Source organism: Heptranchias perlo, chromosome 13 (assembly GCF_035084215.1).
Source record: "Heptranchias perlo isolate sHepPer1 chromosome 13, sHepPer1.hap1, whole genome shotgun sequence".
Taxonomy (NCBI): domain Eukaryota; kingdom Metazoa; phylum Chordata; class Chondrichthyes; order Hexanchiformes; family Hexanchidae; genus Heptranchias; species Heptranchias perlo.
Window position 1 is genome coordinate 69604603 of NC_090337.1, and position 27304 is coordinate 69631906.

A 27304-nucleotide genomic window follows, 5' to 3' on the forward strand; every position below is an offset into this window, starting at 1 on the left:
CATCCTTACCGCATCCACCCGATCAAGCCCCTTCACAATCTTATATGGGTTACGGGGAGCGGGCAGAAAAGTGGACATGAATTTAGATTTGAGGTTAGGATCAGATCAGCCATGATCTTATTGAATGGCGGAGCAGGCTCGAAGGGCCGATTGGCCTACTCCTGCTCCTATTTCTTATGTTCTTAATAAGATCGCCTCTCATTCTTCTGAACTCAAATGAGTAGAGTCCCAATCTACTCAACCTCTCCTCATATGTCCACCCCCTCATCCCCGGGATTAACCGACTGAACCTTCTTTGTACTGCCTCGAGAGCAAGTATGTCTTTTCTTAAGTATGGACACCAAAACTGGTTGTTTTGGACAAAGTCTCTGCTTCCTTTCCATTGCTGCCGATCGATTAGGAAGAACCTAGAAGTACTCGTTTCAGCAGGTCCAATTTGGAGATGGCCACATGAGGGTCGGCCTGAACTTTCGCTGTGGTAAGCGGCACCTTTGCTGCAGCTAATACGTGCACCTGATTAATCGCATGTTTCACAAGAAAGAGTTTGAACACAGCTGAGGTCGGGCACGAGGGATCCCACAAGGAACACGCGCCCCACGATGCCGTGACATTGCGCACTACAGATCCACCGGTCTCTCCGCCATCCAGATAAAACCCACCAATTTTACACCAAAAAAATACCAAACCAGGCAAAGTAACACCTCCAAATATATCATTTATAATATGATAAAGAGCAGGGTTAGAGTTGACTCAGTAATCTCACGGAAATTCACTTCATAGAATCATACAGCACAGAAAGAGGCCGTTCGGCCCATCCTGCCTGTGCCGGCTATTTGAAAGAGCTATCCAATTAGTCACACTCCCCTGCTCTTTCCCCATAGCCCTGCAAATTTTTCCTTTTTAAGTATAAATCTAATTCTCTTTTGAAAGTTGCTATTGAATCTGCTTCCACCACCGTTTCAGGCAGTGCATTCCACATCATTACAACTCGCTGCGTAAAAAAAAATTCTGCTCCTCTCCCCTCTGGTTCTTTGGCCCAATTCTTCTTCTGAGATTTGTCATTCCAGTCAAAACAGACTTCAATAAAAAAATAAGGATCTGATCTGTTTTTCCTTTTCTGTCTTTAATCAGTTCGATTCATCTTTATTGAGTGCATTTTAGTACAATATTTTCCGAAATTTAACCGTTACAAACTTAAACATACTCCACACAAATAACAAACTGGGAATGTACAGGGAAAGCAAAAAAAAAATTATTTTTACAGAATTTCATTCCATATTTACAGGGTGCTGCTCGCAACATGCCAGTGTGATTCATACGTCCAAGAGGTGGGACAATAAGTGCGCAAAAATCATGAGGGCACGAGAAAGTGTGGTGGGCTGTTGAGGTACAGCCTCAGGTCTCTGAATTTCTGTTCACTTCGAGGGTGCGTGATCCTGTCTGAACTTTGTCCAGATCCTTCCACTGCCTGCGATGCCTTTACCCTGCAGGAGAAGAAGACAAAAGGACTGTAATACCGAGTAGGAACTCGACGGCTCAGTTCTTGGTGATCAACTGAAAATTATTTATCAATAAACTAGTAATAATGATATCACAGTTACTAATATAGAATCATAGAAAGGTTACAGCACAGAAGGAGGCCACTTGGCCCATCGAGTCCGTGCCGGCTCTATGCAAGGGCAATCCAGCTAATTCCACCCCCACTCCCCCGCCCTTTCCCTGTAGCCCTGCAAATTTTTCCCTTTCAAGTACTCATCCCATTCCCTTTTGAAGGCCATGATTGAATCTGCCTCCACCACCCCCTCAGGCAGCACATTCCAGATCATAACCACTTGCTGCGTAAAAAAGTTTTTCCTCATGTCACCTTTGGTTCTTTTGCTAATCACCTTAAATCAATGTCCTCTGGTCCTTGACCCTTCCGCCAATGGGAACAGTTTCTCTCTATCTACTCTGTCTGGACCCTTCATGATTTTGAACCCCTCTATCAAATCTCCTCGCAACCGTCTCTGTTCCAAGGAGAACAACCCCAGCTTCTCCAGTCTATCCACGTAATTAAAGTCCCTCATCCCTGGAATCATTCTAGTAAATCTCTTCTGCACCCTCTCAAAGGCCTTCACATCTTTCCTGAAGTGCGGTGCCCAGAACTGGACACAATACTCCAGTTGTGGCCGAACCAGTGTTTTATAAACCCGTCAACAAAACAATGTGCGGCACACTGGCAGCAGGAGCCGGCACACTGGCAGCAGGAGCCGGCACACTGGCAGCAGGAGCCGGCACACTGGCAGCAGGAGCCGGCACACTGGCAGCAGGAGCGGCACACTGGCAGCAGGAGCCGGCACACTGGCAGCAGGAGCCGGCACACTGGCAGCAGGACTTGGCACTGGCAGCAGGAGCCGGCACACTGGCAGCAGGAGCCGGCACACTGGCAGCAGGAGCGGCACACTGGCAGCAGGAGCCGGCACACTGGCAGCAGGAGCGGCACACTGGCAGCAGGAGCCGGCACACTGGCAGCAGGACTTCGCACTGGCAGCAGGAGCTTGCACCAAAACTGTACAAACCTATCCATAAATTGTACACTGTGTATATAAAAAAAAACCTAACTACCTGAAGTGATTACATTTAAGGGATTTCAATATAAAGACCTGAGATACGATGGTCCTCTCTCTCTCACAGAAACACACAAATATTATAGATACAGCTCAGAAGTTTACTGCCTTAAGTAATCTTCATTCAAGAGAGACTGCTCTTTGCTTTTTGTAGAGTCGTATTTTACATGGTGATGGTGTGAAAACATAGAAACATAGAAAATAGGAGCAAGAGTAGGCCATTCGGCCCTTCGGGCCTGCTCCACCATTCAAAATGATCATGGCTGATCGTCTAACTCAGTACCCTGTTCCCGCTTTTTCCCCATATCCCTTGATCCCTTTAGCATTAAGAAATATTTCTATCTCCTTCTTGAATACATCTAATGACTTGGCCTCCACTGCCTTCTGTGGTAGAGAATTTCACAGGTTCACCACCCTCTGAGTGAAGAAATTTCTCCTCATCTCGATTCTAAATGGCATACCCCGTATCCTGAGACTGTGACCCCTGGTTCTGGACTCCCCAGCCATCGGGAACATCCTCCCTGCATCTAGTCTGTCTAGTCCTGTTAGAATTTTATATGTTTCAATGAGATCACCTCTCATTCTTTCAAACTCTAGTGAATATAGGCCTGGTCGACCCAATCTCTCCTCATATGTCATTCCTGCCATCCCAGGAATCAGTCTGGTAAACCTTTGTTGCACTCCCTCCATGGCAAGGATATCCTTCCTCAGATAAGGAGACCATAACCGCACACAGTACTCCAGATGTGGTCTCACCAAGGCCCTGTATAACTGCAGTAAGACATCCCTGCTCCTGTACTCACATCCTCTTGCAATGAAGGCCAACATACCATTCGCCTTCCTAACTGCTTGCTGCACCTGAATGCTCGAATCCAAGGACACCCAGGTCTCGTTGCACCTCCCCTTTTCTCAATCTATCACCATTCAGATAATAATCTGCCTTTCTGTTTTTACAACCAAAGTGGATAACCTCACATTTATCCACGTTATACTGCATCTGCCATGTTCTTGCCCACTCACCCAACTTGTCTAAATCACATTGGAGCCTCTTTGCATCCTCCTCACAGCTCACATTCCACCCCAGCTTTGTGTCATCTGCAAACTTGAAAATATTACATTTAGTTCCCTCATCCAAATCATTGATATATAGTGAATAGCTGAGGCCCAAGCACTGATCCCTGCGGTACCCCACTAGTCACTGCCTGCCACCCGGAAAAAGACCCGTTTATTCCTACTCTCTGTTTCCTGTCTGTTAACCAATTCTCAATCCATGCCAGTATATTCCCCCCAATCCCATGTGCTTTAATTTTGCACACTAACCTCGTGTGTGGGACCTTATCAAAAGCCCTCTGAAAATCCAAATACATCACATTCCCTATCTATTCTACTAGTTACATCCTCAAAAAACTCGAGCAGATTTGTTAAGCATGATTTCCCCTTCATAAACCCATGCTGACCTTGTCCAATCCCGTTAATGCCTTCCAAGTGTTCTGATATCACGTCTTTTATAATAGACTCACCTTATAAATGTTATCACCTGATAATTACAGTCCACTCCTGATAATCTGAAGTTATTGTACCTCTGGTCCTCTAGTTCTCGACCCTCCTGCCACTGGAAACAGTTTCTTCCCATCTACTCTATTAAAACCCCTCAGAATTTTGAACGCCTCTATTAAATCTCCCCTTAACCTTCTCTGCTCCAAGGAAAACAATCCCAGCTTAGAATCATAGCATCATAGAATGGTTACAGCACAGAAGGAGGCCATTCGGCCCATCGAGCCCGTGCTGGCTCTTTGTAAGAGCAATCCATTTAGTCCCGTTCCCTCACTCTTTCCCCATAGCTCTGCAAATTTTTTCCCTTCAAGTATTTATCCAATTCCTTTTTGAAAGCCACGATTGAACCTGCTTCCACCATCCTTTCTGGCAACGCATTCTAGATCATAACTAATCGCTGAGTAAAATACTTTTTCCTCATGTTGCCTTTGGTTCTTTTGCCAATGTGTCCTCTGGTTCTCGACCCTTCCACCAATGGGAACAGTTTCTCTTTATTTACTTTATCTAAACCCTTCATGATTTTGAAAACCTCTATCAAATCTCCTCTCAACCCTCTCTGTTCCAGCTTCTCCAGTCTATCCACGTAACTGAAGTCCCTTCTCCCCATTCTAATAAATCTTTTCTGCACCCCCTCTAAAACCTTCACATCCTTCCTAAAGTGCAGTGCCTAGAATTGGACACAATACTCCAGTTGTGGCCGAACCAGTGTTTTATAAAGGTTCAACATAACTTCCTTACTTTTGTACTCTATGCCTCTATTTATGAAGCCCAGGATCCCATATGCTTTTTTAACAGCTTTCTCAACCTGTTCTGCCACTTTCAAAGATTTGTGCACATATACCCCCAGGTCGCTCTTTTCCTGCAGCCCTTTTAGAATTGTACCCTTTAGTTTATATTGCCTCTTTTCATTCTTCCTACCAAAATGTATCACAACACTTCCACCTCCCTACTATGTCCTCTTGAAGTCTATCACTATCCTCCTCACTGTTTACTACCCTTCCAAGTTTTGTGCCATCTGCAAATTTTGAAATTGTGCCCTGTACACCCAAGTCCAAGTCATTAATATGAATCAAAAAAAGCAGTGGTCCCAGCACCAACCCTGGGGAACACCACTGTACACCTCCCTCCAGTCCGAAAAACAACCGTTCACCACTACTCTCTGTTTCCTGTCACATAACCTCTCTAACCTCTCCACATAACTGAGGTCCCTTATCTCTGGTACCATTCTAGTAAATCTCCTCTTCATCCTCTCCAATGCCTTGACATCCTTCCTAAAGTGTGGTGCCCAGAATTGGACATAATATTCCAGTGTCTGGGCCTAACCAGTGTTTTATAAAGTTTTGGCATAGCTTCCTTGCTTTTGTACTCTACACCTCTATTTATAAAGCCCAGGATCCCATATACATTTTTTACAGCCTTATCGACTTTGTCTGCCACCTTCCAAGATTCCTCTTCAATATTGTTTAAATCATCGTGTCAGCAAAAAAAAAATTTGCCAGACGCCCTTTAACTCAGGACAAGTGTCTCAAATCTGGCCCAAGTCAATTCGGATGAACACAAGCCGAACTTTACTAAATTGAGTGTGATCGTCTGGTTTTGCCAGTGACTTGAGTACATAATCCGGGCTGACACTCCAGTGTAGTACTGAGTGAGTGCTGCACTGTCGGAGCTGCCGTCTTTTGGATGAGACATTAAACAAAGGTCCCGTCAGCCCTCTTGGGTGGACCTAAAAGATCCCATGGCACCAGTTAGAAGAAGAGCAGGGGAATTCGCCCTGGAGTCCTGGCCAATATTTATCTCTCAACCAACATCGAAAACAGATTATCTGGTCATTATTACATAGTTACTGTGGGATCTTGCTGTACGCAAATTGGCTGCCACGTTTCCTACATCACAACAGTGAATGTACTTCAAAAAAGTGCTTCATTGGCTGTAAAGCACATTGGGTTTTCTTGAGGCCGTGAAAGGCGCTATATAAATGCAAGTCTTTCTTTCATCACCGTCCCAATATTTTGAAAAATATATAAAAATAAAGAGAAAAGCAAACAGATGGAATAATAAGCATAAGAGAAGTGACTGAAGCTGAATCCAAACATAAACAGGACTGCAAAAGATTAAATTAAAAAGTGTAGTTAATTAATAATGAAAGGCCTCTGTTGGAAGTGGCAGAGTTTTGACGTATTAACTTGCAGATGAAACACCAACGCTGGCAGTCCTGCTTCACCAACTGAATAGTGACAATCGCCAGCGTGAATGCCAGCCGTCCGATATATAAATGGGCACTTCTGCCTGCTGCTACGTTTAAAGCGAGAGAATTGCTTCCATCTGGTCACAGTCCTCGAGGTACAAGGACAAAGTGAGGGCCAAGGAACAAAGAAATCCCGACATTGGCATGGAATCCACCCCTGCATCAAGTCCAGAGGAGACCCTGGCTCCTTCTTCTCCTGTTTTCTCCTGCTCACTGATCTCCCGTCTCATTGGCTCTCTGATGTAATAAAACCAGTACCCAGTGACTGAAATTTACAAGAGGCAATTATTGTAACCAATCCAACCAAACTCTCATTTCTCATGTTAATTACACTTGCCATTAAAATGTGGTTAATTGGAAACCCAAGACCCTTCATTCTCCTCACTTGTTGAAGCCTTCACTCTGCTCTCTACCACCCCCCACCCCACCCCCGCCGACTTTAGTCCACGCCCCATCTCTCCTGAAGGTGTTGACTCGTGCTGGAACTTATTCACACAGGTCACAGTACACAATCCTCCAGTACTTGACCCAAAGTGGCCATTACTCATGCACGCACTCACAGAGTTCCTCAGGGCAGTGTCCTAGGCCCAACCATCTTCAGCTGCTTCATCAATGACCTTCCCTCCATCATAAGGTCAGAAATGGGGATGTTCGCTGATGATTGCACAGTGTTCAGTTCCATTCGCAACCCCTCAAATAATGAAGCAGTCCGAGCCCGCATGCAGCAAGACCTGGACAACATCCAGGCTTGGGCTCATAAGTGGCAAGTAACATTTGCGCCAGACTAGTAACCAGGCAATGACCATCTCCAACAAGAGAGAGTCTAACCACCTCCCCTTGACATTCAACGGCATTACCATCACCGAATCCCCCACCATCAACATCCTGGGGGTCACCATTGACCAGAAACTTAACTGGACCAGCCACATAAATACTGTAGCGATAAGAGCAGGTCAGAGGCTGGGTATTCTGCGGCGAGTGACTCACCTCCTGACTCTCCAAAGCCTTTCCACCATCTACAGGGCACAAGTCAGGAGTGTGATGGAATAATCTCCACTTGCCTGGATGAGTGCAGCTCCAACAACACTGAAGAAGCTCAACACCATCCAGGACAAAGCAGCCCACTTGATTGGCACCCCATCCACCACCCTAAACATTCACTCCCTTCACCACTGGCGCACTGTGGCTGCAGTGTGTACCATCCACAGGATGCACTGCAGCAACTCCCCTTGGCTTCTTCGACAGCACCTGCCAAACCCGCAACCTCTACACCTAGAAGGACAAGAGCAGCAGGCGCATGGGAACAACACCACCTGCATGTTCCCCTCCAAGTCACACACCATCCCAACTTGGAAATATATCGCCGTTCCTTCATCGTCGCTGGGTCAAAATTCTGGAACTCCCTTCCTAACAGCACTGTGGGAGAACCTTCACCACACAGACTGCAGCGGTTCAAGAAGGCGGCTCACCACCACCTTCTCAAGGGCAATTAGGGATGGGCAATAAATGCTGGCCTCGCCTGCAACGCCCACGTCCCGTGAACGAATAAAAAAAAGTTACGTCGGAAGGCTATTTGACCATGGAGGCATCACAGTCGAGCATCATACAGAAGTCCAAATGTGGGCAGGGAGCCTGGCTGATTTCCTTTACCTTCACTGGGAGCCAAAGAAGTACTGAGACTGGCTCACTGAGCACAGGCTGTGGATTAAACCTGGACCCGCCCTGGTCCGGCCACATACACTTCTGAAGCTGTAAGGCAATGGTTTGTTCAAATAAGGGAAAATTGGTTAAAGGGGTCTTGTCATCTTGAAAAGATGTTTGATTACCTTTTGGTTTTGTTCCATTTACAAACAACCGATGCATTACACTTGAACCCAGCGTTGCCAGGAGCCCCGCGTTGCCAGGTGCCCAGCGTTGCCAGGTGCCCAGCGTTGCCAGGAGCCCAGCGTTGCCTGGAGCCCAGCGTTGCCAGGTGCCCAGCGTTGCCAGGTGCCCAGCGTTGCCAGGAGCCCAGTGTTACCTGGAGCCCAGCGTTGCCTGGAGCCCAGCGTTGCCAGGTGCCCAGCGTTGCCAGGAGCCCAGTGTTGCCTGGAGCCCGGCGTTGCCTGGAGCCCGGCGTTGCCTGGAGCCCGGCGTTGCCAGGTGCCCAGCGTTGCCAGGAGCCCAGTGTTGCCTGGAGCCCAGCATTGCCAGGTGCCCAGCGTTGCCTGGAGCCCAGCGTTGCCAGGTGCCCAGCGTTGCCAGGAGCCCAGCATTGCCAGGAGCCCAGCGTTGCCAGGAGCCCAGCGTTGCCTGGAGCCCAGCGTTGCCAGGAGCCCAGTGTTGCCTGGAGCCCAGCGTTGCCTGGAGCCCAGTGTTACCTGGAGCCCAGCGTTGCCAGGTGCCCAGCGTTGCCAGGGGCCCAGCGTTGCCTGGAGCCCAGCGTTGCCTGGAGCCCAGCGTTGCCTGGAGCCCAGCGTTGCCTGGAGCCCCCTGTTGTCTGATATATCCCTGAATGAAAATATGTCACAAACTGTTTGGTCCGGTGAGACTCCCTAGGTGGCGCATTGCTCATTTTCTAAAGCTCCCTTGGTGCCTTCTATCCCACAGAGCCTGTGCTGCATCATCTCGTCTCTTTGGTGACAATGGCAGTGCAGGTGCTCCCATGTGAGCAAATGTAAAACCGATGACTGCAGGAAAACATCTGAGCAGACTTTCATATGTTGATGGGTTAATTGAGGTCAGCGATAAATCTGGATATGACATTAAGTGTGTCCATATGCAGGTTCACCAAGTCAAAAGGCAAGTTGTGTCGTGTAAATCAGTTCCACCCTGGACACAGACCATGTCCAATTACTCTGACCAGCAAATCAAAGAAGATCAATGTGTCTGGAAACAAACCTGATACTGTGAAGGACCTAATCTGGTACGGTTTGTAAGGCGATGAAGAGAAAAGGCTATGATTGATGGAAAAGAGGAATAAAAACAGATGCCTAGAAGTTCCATTGTGCAGCCACCATTTTCTGTGCAAAAAACGAGCGCTACTGGCCCCAAAATGGCATGCGGCACATGTTCAGTCTGCACCGGAAGTCCGCCATATTGGTTAGGGCACCCTGTAGTCATCCTGAAACAGGCTTTAGCCCCACTGCCTGTCCAAATCGTGGGCCTGATGCCCGTTTCAGGCCCCTTTGTGAAATTGGTTTGCGACCGAGCGCAGTGTGCGCCGTGAATAGTGGGCTCCATTTTCTCAGGCGCACAGCAGCGGTTCTTAAAGGGACCGCCAGAGGCTGCCGCCCTAAAGGTAAGTTTAATGTATTTCACTTGCCTGAAAGTGGAGCCAGGAGGAGCAGAAGTTGCTCTTCCCGGCTCCACATTAAAACTGTAGGTTGCTGCCGTCATCGCTCGCTACCAGCCCCCTCCCGGTTACCACCCCCACCTTCCGGGCTAACCTTAGGCCCTCGGCCAGTGTCCCAGCCGGCCAATTTCACTCTGCCTCCCCCACCTCCTCTTAACCAGTGAGCTGCCCATGAAGCCATGACTGCCGCTGGTAATATGAAAATGAGGCTGGTGGACCAATTTGCCGTGGTCCTGTCGCTGGTCTCATTAGGCGCTTGCAGCGCACACAGCACCGGGATATTACAGCCCAATTTGGGCACGACCCAGAGAGTGTGAGAGACGCACAGCAGGACAGTCAGCATCTGGGAAAGGGAAGATAGGCTGACGAATCGGGTTATATCCACTGTCTCCATCGTTCAGAGCCTCATCAATCTTCACTGGGTGTTCATCCTTTACCATTTTTATTCCTGATTCTACTGACACCCATTCACCTTTGGGAGGCATTCACGTTTGAACAGCAAGGAGCCGGAATATGAAACTATCAATTCAACCATGAGGGAAGGGCACTGTGTAATTTTCAAGTGATAAAGTATCGATTGGGTTTGTCTTAAGGAGTGACATGAAACAATGGATGAAGATTTCTCCTGCTTGCGCGGTGTGAAAATTCTCATCCTTGTTTTCAAATCCCTCCATGGCCTCGCCCCTCCCTATCTCTGTAACCCCCTCCAGTCCTAAAAAACTTCAAGATCCCTCCATTCCTCCAACTCTTGCGCACCCCTGATTTTAATCGCTCCACCATTGGCGGCCGTGCCTTCAGCTGCCTAGGTCCTGAGCTCTGGAATTCCCTCCCTAAACCTCTCCGCCTCTCTACTGTTCTCTCCTTTAAGACGTTCCTTAAAACCTACCCCTGACCAAGCTTTTGGTCACCTGTCCTTATACTAGTAAAATGGGAGGGAGGGATCTGGTAGCAGTAACAAAAGCCTAAAGATAAAAGAAACAGGAGATGAGTGTAAAGGTCAGACCAGGGTAAGAAATAAAGATAACATAAACGGTCAAGGAGAAAATACAGTTATAAAACAGAAGTATAAAAGGACTGTTAAAAATAATGTAAGGGCAATAACTATTAAAGGCAAATTAAACTGCCTGTACAGCAATGTACACAGCGTCCAAAATAAAATGGGGGAATTAATTGGAGGCAATAATCCATAGTGAGGAACCAGATGTGGTAGGAATAACTGAAACATGGCTACATAAAGGACAGGACCGGCAACTAAATATTGCAGGTTATAACATAATCAAAAAGGATAGGGAAGGAAGAAGGAGATGGAGTAGCTGTACTAATTAGAGATAACATTATGGCAGTAGAAAAAGGGACATCACTAACAGAAGGATAGAAACAGAATCGAAATGGATTGAAATATAAGATAAGAAGGGATCGATCAAGCTAATATTGGTATACTACAGACCACCTAATAGTGGAAAGGAGGTGGAGGAAGAAATATGTAAGCAAATATGTGAAATGAATAAAGGACATAGAATAATAATCATGGGAGATTTTAACTTCCACCAAAAAAACTGGCAAGAAGAGGTCGGTAAAGGGGTACAGGGAATGGAGTTTTTACAATGTGTGCAGGACTCCTTTCTTACCCAGTATGTAAAAAGCCCAACAAGAGAGGAAACACTGCTGGATCTAGCAATGGGAAATGAACCAGAACAGATAAGAGAAGTAAGCATAGGGGAAAATCTAGGCAATAGCGATCACAACATAGAATCATAGAATCACAATAAGATAAAGATTGAGAAGTACATAAGTAAGACAAAGACCAAAGTAATAAATTGTTTTAAAAAACTGATATTAAGGGGATGAGAATGGAACTAGGAAAAATAAACTGGAAAAATTTACTGACAAACAAAGAAATAGAACAGCAGTGGGAAATATTTAAAATGGTGATCAATAGAGTCCAGGAGAAATATATCCCACTAACAAAATAGCCAATAATGTTACACCATGGATGAATAAAGAAATAAGGGAAAAATGAAACTAAAGAAAAAGGCATACATTAAGTAAGTAGACAATAAAGGAGAGGATGATAAAAGGGAATATGGAAAGGTTAGGAAATAATTCAAAAAACAATTAGGAAAACAAAGAGAAACTACAAGATTAAATTATCAAGGAATATAAAAAGAAATAGTAAAGAAATAGTACTGACACATAAATAACAAAATAAAAATCTGAATAGGGATAGGGTCACGAAGGGATATACACGATAAGCTCATAGGTAATGACAGAGAAATGGCTGAAACATTAAATAATGACTTTGCCTCAGTATTTACCAGGGAGACTAACATAACGGGCATGACATTAGAAGAAGAGATCAAAAAAGGCATTAAAACATTTAAATAGAAAGGGGGGAGATAATTAATAAATTAATCAAGCTTAAAGAGGACAAAACCCCTGGTCTGGATTGATTGCATCTGTGAATAGTAAAAGAAGTTAGGGAAGAGATAGCAGAGGCGTTATTACAGAGATATAAAATTCATTAGAAAAGGGAATAGTGCCAGAGGACTGGCGGACAGTTAATGTGATTCCTATATTTAAAAAGGGAGATCAAACCAGTCCAGGGAACTACAGACCAGTTAGCTTAACATTGGTGGTAGGAAAGATAATGGAATCTTTACTCCAAGATGTAATAGAAAAACATCTGGAAACTGAAAATATAATAAAGAGTAGTCAGCACGGATTTCAAAAGGGAAGGTCATGCTTGACCAACCTTACTGAATTCTTTGAAGAAGTAACAGAAAGAGAAGATAAGGGTAATGCAGTAGATGTAATACATTTGGATTTTCAAAAGACCTTCCTTAAGGTACCGCATAGTAGAGTCATGACTAAGGTCAGAGCGTGTGGAGTCAGGGGACAAGTCGCAGAATGAACAGCAAGCTGGCTACAAAACAGAAAACAGAGAGTAGGGGTTAAGGGTAGTTACTCAGACTGGCAAAAGGTGGGAAGTGGTGTTCCACAAGGATCGGTGCTGGGACCACTGTTGTTCACCATTTACATCAATGATTTAGACTCGGGAATCGGAAGTACAATTTCAAAATTTGCGGACAACACCAAATTGGGGGGTATAGTTAATGCTGAGGAGGATTACGACAAAATACAGGAAGACATTAATAAACTTGCAGAATGGGGGTGTAATTGGCAAATGAATTTCAATATAGATAAGTGTGAGGTGTTGCATTTTGCTAGGAAGAATAAGGAGGCCACATACTGCTTGGAAAACAAGAGTCTAAATGGGGAAGAGAAGCAGTGGGATCTCGGGGTACAGACACACAAATCATTTAAAGTAGCGACTCAGGTTAGTAAGGCCATAGAAAAAGCAAACAAAGCACTGGGGTTCATTTCTAGAGGGATAAAATTGAAAAGCAGGGAAGTTATGTTAAACTTGTATAGAACCTTGGTTAGACCACACTTGGAATGAACAGTTTTGGTCTCCATATAATAAAAAGGATATAAAGGAACTGGACAAGGTGCAAAAACAATTTACTAGGATGATACCAGAACTGAGAGGTTATACCTATCAGGAAAGATTGAACAGACTGGGGCTCTTTTATCTAGAAAAGAGAAAACTGAGGGGTGACCTAATAGATGTCTTTAAGATTATGAAGGGGTTTGATAGGGTAGACGTAGAGACGATGTTTCCCCTTGCAGGGGAGACCAGAACTAGGGGCCATAAATATAAGACAGTCACTAATAAATCCAATAGGAATTCAGGAAAGAGTTCTTTACCCAGATAGTGGTGAGAATGTGGAACTTGCTACATAGAGCAGTTGAGGCGACTAGCATAAATGCATTTAAGGGGAAGCTAGATAAACATATGAGGGAGAAAGAAATAGAAGGATATGTTGATGGGTTGGATGAAGAATGGAGGAAGGAGGCTCGTGTGCAGCATAAACACTGGCTTGGACCGGTTGGGCCGAATGGCCTGTTTCTGTGCTGCACATTCTATGTAATATCTACTTACATGGCTCGGTATCAAATTTTGTTTGATAACGCTCCTGTGAAACACCTTGCGATGTTTTACTACGTTAAAGGCGCTATATAAATACAAGTTGTTGTTATTGTTATTTAATCATTTCAATTCAGCTAAAGCAGGAGGAAAACTTCCGCCTTGAACGAGCTTCAGTCAGCTCCTTCTATGAAAGATCCACAATCACGGTTAAAAAATTTGACCCCTCTGTTGTGTTGTGTGACATATGTTGCAGTGTCCCAGAATGCTACGAGGCAGTTATGGTAGCAAGAAATGTTTCCATGGTTACCGCCAGCAATTTACCGATTGTAAGAGCTGTTTTAAATGTTTTCTTTTTCTTTTACATGTTGTTGGCTCAGAAGAAATAGTTCCTCTCCTGATGGTACCTCATTCCTGAGGTACAGAATTCTGGTGTTGTACTCGTCTCTGAGCTCAGCTTCTGTCCCCACATCTAGTCCAGTACTGAGACTCTTTTCTTTCATCTCTGAAACTCCACCAGCCTCTGCCCCAACTCTCCTCCGCAGTTCGAATCCTTAACAATATCTCCAATGCTCTCCTAGTCAGATTCCAGCCTGTACAAACTACATTCAAAATGGCCCCTGTCCTCACCTGCACCAAGACCCAAACCCCCATCCCCCCTTACTTGTTCCACTGATTCTCTGCCTCATGGTGAATTAACTTAACATTCGTCCTGTTAGTTTCAACTTCCCCTACAGCCTTGCTCCACCCTAACTTGGCTATCTCTTCCACTCCTCCAACCCTGTGTGCACATTCCATTCATCCAACATCGGCCTCCTCCTTGGCTTGTTTTTTTATTTTGTTCTCAGGATGTGGCCATATTTATTGCCCATTCCCAGTTGCCCTGATAAGGTGGTTGAGCTTTCTCATTGAACTCAGAGACTTGCTTGCCCACCTTAAAGGGCATTAAGTCATCCATGGAGTGTGGGACTGGAATCACATGCAGGCCAGACCAGTGAGGCCGGCACCTTCCCCTCCCTGACATCAGTGAACCAGTTGGGTTTTTCTGGTTCTGGTCCACAAATTAGCAGACCTACTGAATTCAGTCTCAGATGATGGGATTTGAACTCACAACCTCTGGGCTAATGGTTCAGTGCCATAATCACTAGGTGACTGTATCCTACATTCCCCACTCTCTCCACTCCATCACTCACTATAATCCCAGCCCTCTGGAACTCTGTCTCCCTTGTCATCTCACTCATTGTCTTCGAAAGGCTTCTTAAGACCCTCCTCTTGGGATCCATTGCTTGTCTGCTCTTCCGTACAGTGCTCTGAGACTTCAGTCAGTGCACGAGCAGCGCTACAGCATCACAACCTGCTGTTTTACCTCATGCCAGCGGAATAAATGTTACATTCTACAGGTATGCGTTTACGAGGTCTTCGAAACATTTCCTCTACGACACAGCATTAAACATAACTGTTTAAGCACACTCGCGGGTACAATATCTGACATTAAACAAAATGTTAATTATTGTTGTCAATTTAACATCAGTTGCTAACAATATCAAAGAGATTTAGGATATAGACTGGAGCTGAGATTACTTCTGTTTATATTAAAATTATTTATAAGAATATGATTTATGATTTCAATGGAATGTCAAGCAGTCAATAAAAAGGAAACTATTGCCTCCTGATAGCAGAAAGCACTAGTTTCAGCATCTTTAAACTGGGGGAAGGATTTGTCTGGGTATTTCAGGCAATAAGGATTAAATATCATTCTGGAAGAATTACCAAACAACAACTTGCATTTATATAGCACCTTTAACGTAGAAAACGACCCAAGGAGCTTCACTGGAGCGTTATCAGTCACCGAGCCACAAAAGGAGATATTAGAAAAAGGTGACCAAAAGTTTGGTCAATGAGATAGGTTTTAAGGAGCAACTTAAAGGAGCAGAGGGAGGAAGACAGGCAGAAAAGTTTGAGGGGGGAATTCCAGAGCTTGGGGCCTAGGTAGCTGAAGGCACTGCCACCCATGGTGGAGTGATGAAAATCAGGGATGCACAAGAGGCAAGAATTGGAGAAGCGCAGAGATCTCAGAGGGTTGTAGGGCTGGTGGAGGTTACAGGGATAGGGAGAGTATCACTCCCAATGAGCAGGGACATGCAAAATCTGCATTCTTTTCAGGTTCTATCCATGCCTGGCCCTCACCGTGACACACCACCTTTACTTCCCTGAACGTTGCTTCTAGTTCAGGATACGGTAGTGTAGTGATTCTGTTACTAGACCAATAATCCATCGAATGTGAGTTCAAATCCCACCGTGGCAGTTTGAGAATTTGAATTCAGTTAAAAAGTACTGTCAGATTGTGGTAAAAACCCAACTGGTTCTCTAATATCCCTTAGGGAAGGAAACCTGCCGTCCTTATCTGGTCTGGCCTATATGTGACTGCAGTCACTAATGTGGTTGACTCTTAATTGTCTTCTGAAGTGGCCTAGAAAGCCACTCAATTGTTTCAAATTGCTACCAGTGGTTCAAGAAGAAGGCCCTCAGATGGATGTACGAGATCCCACTGCACTATTCAAAGAAGAGCAGGGGAGTTCTCCCGGTGTCCTGGCCAGTGTTTGTCCCTCAGCTGTCATCACTTTGGAAGAGAACAGATTATTTCTTAGGGCAACTAGGGATGGGCAATAAATGCCGGCCTTGCTAGCGACACCCATCCAGAGAATGAATTTTTAAAAATTACTCGTCTCATTCTGTTGGTTTACATACTTCAATCCAGAATGCTCTATTATGTAACTTTGCTTATTCCCTGTTTAATACAAAAAAAATTGTAATAAAATTCTTTATTATACATTAAGGCCAAGAATCTTGTCCCTTCTGGTAGATTATAATTCATGTGCCCATCTGATCAACATATCTCCAAATCGCTCTCCACAAACACATCTAATTGCTTACTATGTATATGGCCTACTTCAATCAGTCTCCCTCATAACTTATTCCGCAAGTCAATTATCCATTCAGTTAAAAAGACATTCTCCTGACCTCTCTGCTTCCTCTTACGTTCCTAATTTTTGAACTTGTGTCCCCTGGTATTTAACCCTTCCCCACATCGAGCGATTGGTCCGTGTGAACTTTGTAAGATCCCTCATAACCTTCAAAACTTCAATTCCGTCACCGTGTCAAATAAATAATAATTTGCGCCTCAGGATCTGATTGAACAAAGGCTTCGAACTGAACCTGGCTTAGGAACATGACCCTGACAGTCCGATAATGCTTTTGCCGTTAGCAACCGAGGGAGCATTCAGTGACCCCTGCGATCCTTGGCTCAATAATATATTACCACAGCTCCTAACTACAAACGATATTGGTATCATCCATTTCTTTTGTTTGACTAAAACCATGAATCATTCATTGCTTGTTTAAACTTTTCATTTTTTTTGGATTTAATTTATATATAGAACTGATTAATGTATGGCTAATTGCTTTCAATTCACTTCCATGTATTGATTAATAACCAGCACCTTAAACCCTATTAGTTTTGCAGGCTGAGTAGTTCTAAGATTCCTTTAACCAGGGCTTAGCAAACTGCCTGGCTGAGACTTAGGGTTGCCAACTCTCCAGGATTGGCCTGGAGTCTCCAGGAGTTAAAGATTAATCTCGAGGACTCTGCTGTGAGCAATAGGGGAGAAAAAAAAACCATGGGGGCATTAAAAAAAATTGTGTTTTGTTTTCATTTTCTTTGAATTCTTTTGTTTATTAGTTATAAAAATATCAGAGTCGGGGGACAAAAGTCTGTTTGACTGACAGTCAACAATTATCCAATTGAGTCATGGAGGGTGAGGAGACTGTGGACCATGAGGAGGGAAGTGTTGGCCGACCAATAGCGGGAGCGTGGGGGTGGGGCAGTGGGAGATGGGATGTCATGTAATGACCCCTCCAGGAATATATCCAACCAGGGATGGCAACCCTACAGAGGCCTACCAATGGATGTTGAAGCAATTGGCCCAATTTTAACACTAGGCCGCCCGGTGGGAACAGGGTGGGCAAGCGGGTGGTTAAAATGGCGGTGGGACGCTTTCAGCTGTATTCCCTTCGCGTTCCAGTCATGGGGACCACAGGCGGGGGCAGGGTGGGGGGGGGTTCTCATCAATATCTAAATTTCAGGGTCTGGTGACGCCAGTTCTGATGTTTTATTGGTAATCATCAATTCAGCATCTACCAACATGAGATTCCAAGACTGCAGTAAGTGAGGCAGTGAACTCGAAATTCCACTGCTCGGACAGAGGGTGAAGCAGACAAATTGCCTACAATCTTGTGGGGTTGTCAGCACTCCCAATCAGAGGTCACGAGGAGGGCAGGTGTGTAAGATGCCACATAATTACACGGCCAACCTTCGAGGTTTCTTTTTCTGAGATTCGTGCCAGGCCGTATTGTTGGGAACAGCCATACTCCATACCTCTCTCTTGACTGTGCTGTATCTGATCTGCAAGCGCTGGGTGAAAAATATGAGGAAGAAAATACCCCAATTGTCAGCGCTGACAGCCCTAGTTTCCAGTTTCCCTTCCAACAGAGGAAAGAAACAAGGAGATCGAACACAGGAAGTAAGAGGGTACAACTATCAGGAAAGGCTGAACAGAATGGGGCTCTTTTCTCTAGAAAAGAGAAGATTGAGGGTGACCTGATAAAGGTCTTTAAAATTATGAAGGGGTTCAATAGGGTAGATGTAGAGAAAATGTTTCCACTTGAGGGGGAGTCCAAAACTAGGGGCCATAAATATAAGATAGTCACTAATAAATCCAATAAGGAATTCAGGAGAAACTTCTTTACCCAGAGAATAGTTAGGATATGGAATTTGCTACCTCATGGAGCAGTTGAGGCGAAAAGCACAGATGCATTTAAGGGGAAGTTAGACAAGCACAAGGGGGAAAGAAATAGAAAGGTAAGCTGATAGGGTGAGATGAAGTAGGGAGGGAGGAGGCTCGTGTGGAGCATAAACACCAGCACAGACCAGTTGGGCCGAATGGCCAGTGCTATAAATTCTATGTAAATGTGTAGTGCACAGAAAATGTCTGACAGAGACACGTGGGGGTTGCTGTCCGGATAGCCTTTGTGAAGTGTAATAGAGCGCGGGTCAGAGCAGCTAGATTGTGTTACTTGATGTGTTCGGTTCCGAGGCTGGGGAGTTAGATCTCAGCACCTGTGAAACCAGTCACCACCGCACTTCCACAACTCAGCATCTGACTGCCACTGGGCTCTGTCAGAAAACAATCACTCAACAAGCACTTCCTCAGTCATTTTTCAAATTCTGTCAGCAGCTCCCTGGAGTTTAGATGGAGGTTTTTTTTTTCCTTCCACTTATTTGTTTAGCTTGAGGTACAAGTCTGTCAGAGAGGTCAGCTATGAAGAGGGCAACCTTTGAACGGTGTTCAAAATCAGGAATGTGGTGACTGCCAATCCACTGCTGCATATAAATATTTAAAATACCAACACTCTGGAAGAACTGGGCCTCTTTTCTGATTTTCCCCCTCCATCCTCGTCCAAGCTAAACTCACAGCATCTTGGGCTGCCATTCACTCTTGCTCCTATTCCAGTAACACTCCATTTTATTACAGAAAAAAAATTATGTTGTTAATTAACGACTGTTTTATAAATATGAGGGATGTCAAGGATGAGGACTGGGGCATTTTTCCCTCTCAGTGATAGAGCACTCTCAGGTCCAGTATAGCGAGGCACATGCCCAGTAAAGCTCACTCCGCTCGAAAACTCCCTCACCTGCAATGTGCCTTATTCTCAAACCCAGTAGGGAGCCCCCTTCTGTCTCAGCCTGACCATTTCCTTCCTCACGACAGCTATCCTTGGGACCTTGCTGCTAAGATGGCCATCAGTGCTAAACCAAAGGAGCTTTCCCTACATTACAACAGTGACTACGCTTCAAAAGGACTCCATTGACTGTGAAGTGCTTTGGAACGTCCTGAGTTCATGGAAGGCCCTATATATATGGATGATCTTTCTTTACTTTACATAACGCCCAGGGTATCGTCTTCACTATCCAGCAGGTAAATTGAGAGGAATACAGTGAAAGAAAGAACTTACATTTCTATAGCATCTTTCACATCCATAGAACATCCCAAAGCGCTACACAGCCAATTAAGTACTTTTGAAGTGTTGTAATGTAGGAAACGCGGCAGCCAATTTGTGCACAAACAGCCGTGAGATAAATGACCAGTTAATCTGAATTGGTGATGTTGATTAAGTTGTAAATATTGGCCAGGACACCAGGAGAACTCCCTTTTTCTTCTTTGAATCGTGCCATCGGATCTTTTTCGTCCACATGAACATGCAGACGGGGCCTCGGTTTAACATTTCATCCAAGAAACAGCACCTCCGACAGTGCAGCACTCCCTCAGTATTGCACTGAAGTCCAGGGCTCTAAACACTGATCTAATTACCAAGGGCCACGCTATGTCCACAACTCCAAGTTCTTACCCCTGCACTAAAGTCTCCTTCCTGTGCCAGCTTGGATCAATGGCTTCACTCTCTCCTCTAAGTTGGGTCATGGATTCAAGCCCCAGTCCGGGACTTGTGCACATAATCTGGGCTGACACTTCAGTGCAATACTGAGGGAATGCTGCACTGTCAGAGGATCTCTTGGATGACATTCTGAACCCATTTGCCCCATACAGCTGGCGATGGAGCTTGGTCCTTTGGGACCCATCAGACCGATGGTGTCCCGAGCACACACTGAAGATCAGAGGGGAGCAATTTATCCCCCTCCCTCTCACTCAGCATGCTCACCGGGACAGAGGTTTCCTGGCAGTTGCTCTCCAGAGGGCTTGATGTTTGCGGCCAGGAACAGTGACACGCTCACAGGCTTCAGGCCCGCAGCTCTGCTCCTGTTTCCAACCTCCCTGATCCTAGTGCAAAGCCCCGCCAGAGGGTGAACGCAGACCAGGAGGCTGCCCAGGCCATGCAAATGACCCAAGCCATGAAATTTGGGAGCACAACAAATCTTCAGTACACCTGGTGGGTGGAATGGGGGACGAGAGGGACATCTCTTCTGAAAGTCTGCAAACGCACGACTAATTACCGATGATTAAATTGTACTTCACAACAATGGAAATTACTCCTTAAATAAGATATTGAAGACAAGGCGGGTAAACAGAACTGGGACAAGTGAACACAAAATCGCCTGGAAGAGAAGGACAGCATCTAAAATTCTGACTAATGACATCTTACCAAACCAGTTCTTGCTGATTGAGACGATCGGTTTGTCCCAGACTGAACCTCAGGAGCTATAGCGTGCATTCGGTTCGGATGTAAAAACAGTGTTCGGGTATTCAGTGCTACACTGTCAAAAGAAACACGGAAACGACAAAGGGGCAATAAAATAATATACTTACCAGCAAGTTGAAGCAGCAAAGTTCTGAGCGCTGGGTTAAATAGACATCACTGGAATTCCAACAAGCACCAACACAATAAAGTAAAGAGTTTGAAATGAGTCCATTAATGAGCGGTGCAACGGGACACCAAAGGTTCTTCGTATCATTGTCCGTCTATACCTCTCCTGTCAACCGCAAGCAAGATCAGCGGGGAAATCACTTGTACCGCTTGCAAGGAATCACATCTTTTCTGTACAATCAAAACAGTTAATAAGGAGTCTGACCACCAAGGCCTGCCAGCCACAAGCACAGGCCTTGTGTATCTTGCATGATAAATACCTAGTTCCCCCCTTTGTACAAGTATAGCTGGCTAGAGACTTGCCAGTGTTCAAAGTCATTGCTATCAAAACACGAACATAGTTGCAGAAAATGCAAGCAAAGAATGATTACTTCTCATCATCTTCAATATGAAGATATAAAGGATTTGGAATCCATCTTAGGGAAAGGGCAGTCTCTTGGCACCGATGTCTAAAGAACATCACTCATGAAAAATAAAATAAATGCATCTAACAAACATCAAAAGAATATCACAGCATGTTCTTTGGAAGGATGGGATGTTCATTTAATTCCAGTTTCACAGGCCCTGACTTAATGAAGGGACAGAGATTTTTTTTTCTTTAAAAAAAAGTTTATCCGGTTAGATCTTGAATCTGTATTGTTTTTAGGACAGGAATGCATGGCTTCTGAATAGGCCGAGGATCAGTCTGGTAGACAGTAACAATGTGTTTCCTTCATAAGAATGGTCCTAGCCCATGAGAAATAGTCTGCGTCTTTGTTTTGCTTTCCTCCAGTGCTGTTTAGACGTGTCCCATGCTCCCCTGCGGTCATGCCATTGCCGAAGCGGTTTGGCTGATCTGTGCTCTCATTGACTGAATGCTGTTGAGAATTTTCTTCTGGTGACCGGCCAAAGTGACCCCTATCCTCAGCAGGTCCCTGCGGGAAATACAAACAATGATCTATTTAAAATAACACTGACAAAACGTGGCGAGGGAATTTTTTTTTTCTGGTCAGGTTTTGTTTTACTCTCTTTGCGTTTTTTTTAGCGTGTGCCTCTTCGAACAAAAGAAAACATTTCCGTGAATTTTCTCAGTCCCGCTTTCTCCCCATCTCTCTCCGCAAACGCTTTGCTTCCTCCCCGAGAATGCTTCCTTCCATTAAGCTTATCCAACTAGCCATTTCCACGTGTAGCCTCGACAGTGCCGGTAAGTTATTAGACCATTGTGGGCGGGGGTGGGGGGGTGTGGAGAGGGTGGGAAGAGGATCAGAGCTGAGCCCAGGCCTAAGCCTGGGCCTGTCCTCACCCAACGTCCAACAGTTAGCGGGGATTTTCATTTTGCAGGCCTGGTTGGATGGGAATTCAGGTCTCCGAGGTGAAGGAACAGTGTGCTAACCACGATAGCACTCAGTCCCCTGATACAGGCTGCTTGATATTTGTTTTCCATCATATAATACTTAGCGGAGATGAAACTTAACAACGGAATTTAAATGGGAAGTCTGAATGAGAAGAATGGGCCTAACTTAAAAGTCCAGGGGGATCATTTTGACTGTCGGCGATAAGTGTAAAAGGGGTGATAGTTCGTTCCACATCTCTCCCGAGTTTCATTTCCATTGAAGTTTTCATGACAGCACTTTGATATCTCACCCAAAGTCTGGTCAGTGAGTGTGGGTAGCCGAGCACACTCCTCTTCTCACCTGAACCTCTTCCCTGTGATGGTCAGTGGATAGCGACCAGCAGCGGGAATCCGCGCTGACTTTTCTGCTTCCTAGCCCAGGGATGGAACCTGGGAGTTTCCTGGTCTGTCTGGATTATTACATTTTGATGTAATCCAACTCCCCTAAAACTGAATGCACAGACCTTCATGCCACTGTCCCAACCTTTTGTAACATTACATAAATGCCACATCCTGGCCAGTTCCCTTCAACTGCCAGTAGGGTCTGCCAGATTGAGGCCTGGGGCATTTAAGGACTTGCTGAGAGTGGTTGAGGGCATGATTTATATCAGAGGCCATGAAATGCCATGATGGGAAAGTGCGGGTTTGGTGTTCTGGAAGAATGCGGTCAAATGGGCCAAATGGACATTTGATCTGCTGCTTTCTCCCTGTGATACTCACTCGGACGTCATCTGCGAGGTCAGCTGAAGTGAGGTGAATCCAGAGCTAAGGAAGTTCTCTCTGTACTGACTCATCTTGATTGCACTGAGCCAATCTTCGACTGAGGTAAAAACAGTGAAGTCAAGGACACTGCGATCCAACAGAGGCTGAGAAGGCCTGCGTTCATTAGGAAACAACAAAAAAGAACATTAATGTCCACGACAATCAGATGTAAAGAACTGACTCAAAATTCTGTCTCAATTGCATCCTCAAAAAAATATCAAGTCAAATTTATTTGCTCCCCTAATCTTCCCTCTTGCCCCATGCCTACCCCCACCTCTCTCTCTCATATGTAAACACACCCTAAGACGAATCCAAAGTGTCAACTTGGCTCAGTGGGTCATACTCTCACCGCTGAGTCAAAGGGGCGTGGAATCGAGCCCCACTCCAGTAGATGGGCACTTCAGTCCAGTACTGAGGGAGCGCTGCACTGTTGGAGGTGCCGTCTTTCAGATGAGATCTAAAGCCGAGGCCCCATCTGCCTGTTCAGGTGGATGCAAATGGCACTAATTAAAGAAGAGCAAAAGCACTGCCATGGCCAATATGTACCCCTAAACCAACACCATGAAGATAATAGATTCCCCGATCATATATCTTATTGCTGTTTGTGAACCTGTGGGCAAATTAGCTTTTCCATTTTTCTGCAAAATAACAGTGGCCGCATTTCAAAATTAATTCATTGTCTGCAATGTACTTTGGGACGTCCCGAGGATGTGAGAGGTTATATGTAAAGGTTTCATTCGTTCTCCTCAAGAAGATGGGAAAGTCCAGCCACGGTGTCTCGACAGGCACTTTCCAAGGTCATTCCTCAAGTAAGTTTCAATTACTCAGCCTTGGCCTCAGGAGTTTTTCAAAAACAAAACTTGGAGCACACATCAACTTTTCCATGATTTATGAAAGTCAGACAGTCTGCAGACATGAGTTGAACAGTCTGAACATCACTTGGTTCCAGTTACAGGGCACGAGCTGCCCTGGTTCTCGTTACTGTTATTAGATTATGGGTTTAGATGAATGAATGGGGGTTTTGTTTATAAAGGAAGGTTACAGTGTAATGGGACACCACCCTGGGCCCTGGAAAGAATTAATCCTCTCTGTTTTCATGAGACGACAAAATGACTCCAGGCCGTTTTTAATCGCCTTTTGTTTTGTAGGACAGAAATGACTGGGGGTGGGAAATCTACGATATTAGGAAGACAAACCATGGCTATAAATACCAATAATCAGACACAATTTGACGTTAAATTGCCTCTGATTTTCCCTGTGGCTTAGCTATTGGTTGCCCTTTCCTGTCTCAATTGTTTTGATAGTTTGATAGGAAAATAAAAGACTAAACCTTGAGCACCTCATTAAAATCTGCTTGAAAGGAAGTTTGACTTCAGCTGTTTTTATATTGGTTTTGTAGGGTTGGAGGAGGAGGTTACAGAGATGGGGAAGGGCGAGGCCCTGCATGGATTTAAACACAAGGATGAGAATTTTAAATTTGAGACGTTAAGGGACTGATGTGCAAACCCTACTTGACTGTTCCGTGAAGTTAGTGAAAGACTGAGCTCTTGAACAGGTAACGATGAGTTTCAGTTTGCAGAATCTGGCATACAGGAAGACACATTTTTATGACCACTCCCAGCTGCCTTCTCCCTCATTTATGCATCAAGCCTCTCCTTAAATGTGCCAATGCTATCTGCTTCAACCGCTCCATGTACAGCGAGTATATCAATCCTATTTTGATTTTCTCTTCCCTTCTTCCAGTTGATGCGTGTTGCTGTGTTACAGCGAGCAGTATGTCTCGCAGAGACGTTGGGTGATCAGGGGTGATCAAAAGCGTGGTCAGAAAGGGGATTTTAAGGAAGGTTTTAAAGGAGGAGTGGGACGTGGCGAGGCTTGATGTATCGATGAGGGAGAAGGGAATAGAGTGATACGGGGGGCAGGTTAGGAAGAGGTAATTAGAGTGGGAGGAGGTTCATGTGCAGCATAAACACTGGCATAGACTAGTTGGGGTGAATGGCCAGTTTCTGTGTTGTAGATTTTATGTAATTCTGTGGAATATACATGTGTAGCAGAGAATCAATCCTGCTATGCTGGCATTTTCCATTCATAAATTAAGAAAGAACGAACCTGCATTTAAACAGCATATTTCATGACCAGAGTGCTTCACAGCCAATGAAGTACCTTTGAAGTGTAGTCACTGTTGTAATGTAGGGAAATGCGGCAGCCAATTTGCGCACAGCAAGATCCCACAAACAGCAATGAGATCAATGATGGAAATAATCTGTTTTTTAAGTGATATTAGTTGAGGGATAAATATTGACCAGGACATTGGGAGAACTCCCCTGCAATTCTTCGAAAGAGCGCCATGGGATCTGTTATGTACACCAGAAAGGGCAGACAGGTCCTCGGTTTAACATCTCATCTGATAGACGGCACCTTCGACAGTGCAGCACTCCCCCATACTGCAGATGACTGGCGCGTGACTGAGAAGATTGTAGAAGCCTACACTGCGGTGATGGTGGCCATGGTCTTGAGGCTGGCAGGATTTCGGATCATTTTGTCTAGGGTGTTGACGTTCTGGGCGAACTTGGGTCTGGAATTGCGGTCTTTCTGCCAGCAGTCTAGCATGAGCTGGTGCAGAGAGGCCGGGCAGTCCATGGGTGGTGGAAGGCGATAGTCCTGCTCAATAGCGTTGATGACCTGAAAGTAAATACACAAAAAAACATTGGATTATGAAGTCGTTTTCAAACAATTAGCACACGTGATGAGATTTTTTCACATTAACGTTTGGTAGAAAGAAGCTATCAGATGGAATTTTCACCAGTGCCTCCTCACTGATGTTACCTATGACTAGAAAGAAAAGAAAGGACTTGCATTTATATAGAGCCTTCCACGGCCTCAGGACATCCCAAAGCACTTTACAGCCAATGACGTACACTACATCGTAGTACATGTGAAGTGTAGTCACTGTTGTAATATAGGAAGCTCGGCAACCAATTTGCGCACAGCAAGATCCCACAAACAGCAATGTGATAATGGCCAGATAATCTGTTTTAGATGTTGGCTGAGAAATAAATATTGGCCAGGACACTGCAGAACTCCCCCGCTATTCTTCAAAATAGTGCCAGGGGATCTTTTACCTCCACCTGAGAGGGCAGATGGGATCTCGGTTTACCGTCTCATCCAAAAGACAGTTGCACCTCTGACAGTGCAGCACTCTCTCAGTACTGCACTGCCGAGATTTTGTGCTCAAGTCTCTGGAGTGAGGCTTGAGCCCATGACCTTCTGACTCAGAGGGGTGCTACCACTGAGCCACAGCTGACACAAAGGGAAGTGGGCACTCTCTGGTGGGTCATTACTTGTCAACCTTTTCAACTTACTGATGCTCGGTGCTTAGGTTTAAATACTGGTATAAACGATAAAAAGACAAATTTAGGGCAGATATCAGGAGATTGTTCTTCACCCAAAGAGTGAGGGATATGGGGAAAAGGTGGTTAAATGGAATTGAGGTACAGAGCCATGATCTATTGATTGATGGAACAGGCTCAAGGGGCTGAATGGCCTACTCCTGTTCCCATGTTTCACTTGGAATGGACTTCTGGACAGAGTGGTGGAGACAAAACCTCTCAAAGCAACCGTGTAAAATTATTACATAGGACAACACCAACAGGTTATAGGCTGGGCTAAACAGTCCCACAGTCAACGGATCTGAACAAAGCTCTGTAGCACTGCCACATCCAGTCAAGAAGGGCAACTAACACGAGGAGGAGGGTCCATGAACATCCACATCCTCGGTGTGATCAATACAAGGGATGGATTCCCAGATAGAGCAGGGTCTTTCTGGGCAAGTGTGCCAAATGGACTTCCACATCCATAAAGATCTTGTGATTTTGAGTAGGAAAGAAAGCTGAGGTAAATCAGGAAGTAGCAATTAGCTGATAGGAAGCCTGGGTTATAATAACACTGCGGCAGAAGGAATTACTGAAAGAGGTAAAGAGTTGCTGGAGATGAATGAATTAAG

General features: G+C 45.1%; 1 protein-coding gene across 1 annotated transcript in view; it reads right to left on the reverse strand.

The window, feature by feature from the left end:
* Positions 1–1104: 1104 nt before the first annotated feature.
* The window catches only part of LOC137331693 (ephrin type-B receptor 1), a 514964-nt gene continuing 488764 nt past the window's right edge, over positions 1105–27304 (reverse strand). The window contains exons 14-17 of the mRNA XM_067995660.1: positions 25790–25983; positions 23260–23415; positions 21110–22081; positions 1105–1484 (exon numbers count right to left, since the gene is read on the reverse strand). Coding sequence (XP_067851761.1) covers positions 21973–22081; positions 23260–23415; positions 25790–25983 — 459 coding nt within the window. The 3' untranslated portion in view covers positions 1105–1484; positions 21110–21972. The remainder of the gene's footprint in view (positions 1485–21109; positions 22082–23259; positions 23416–25789; positions 25984–27304) is intronic.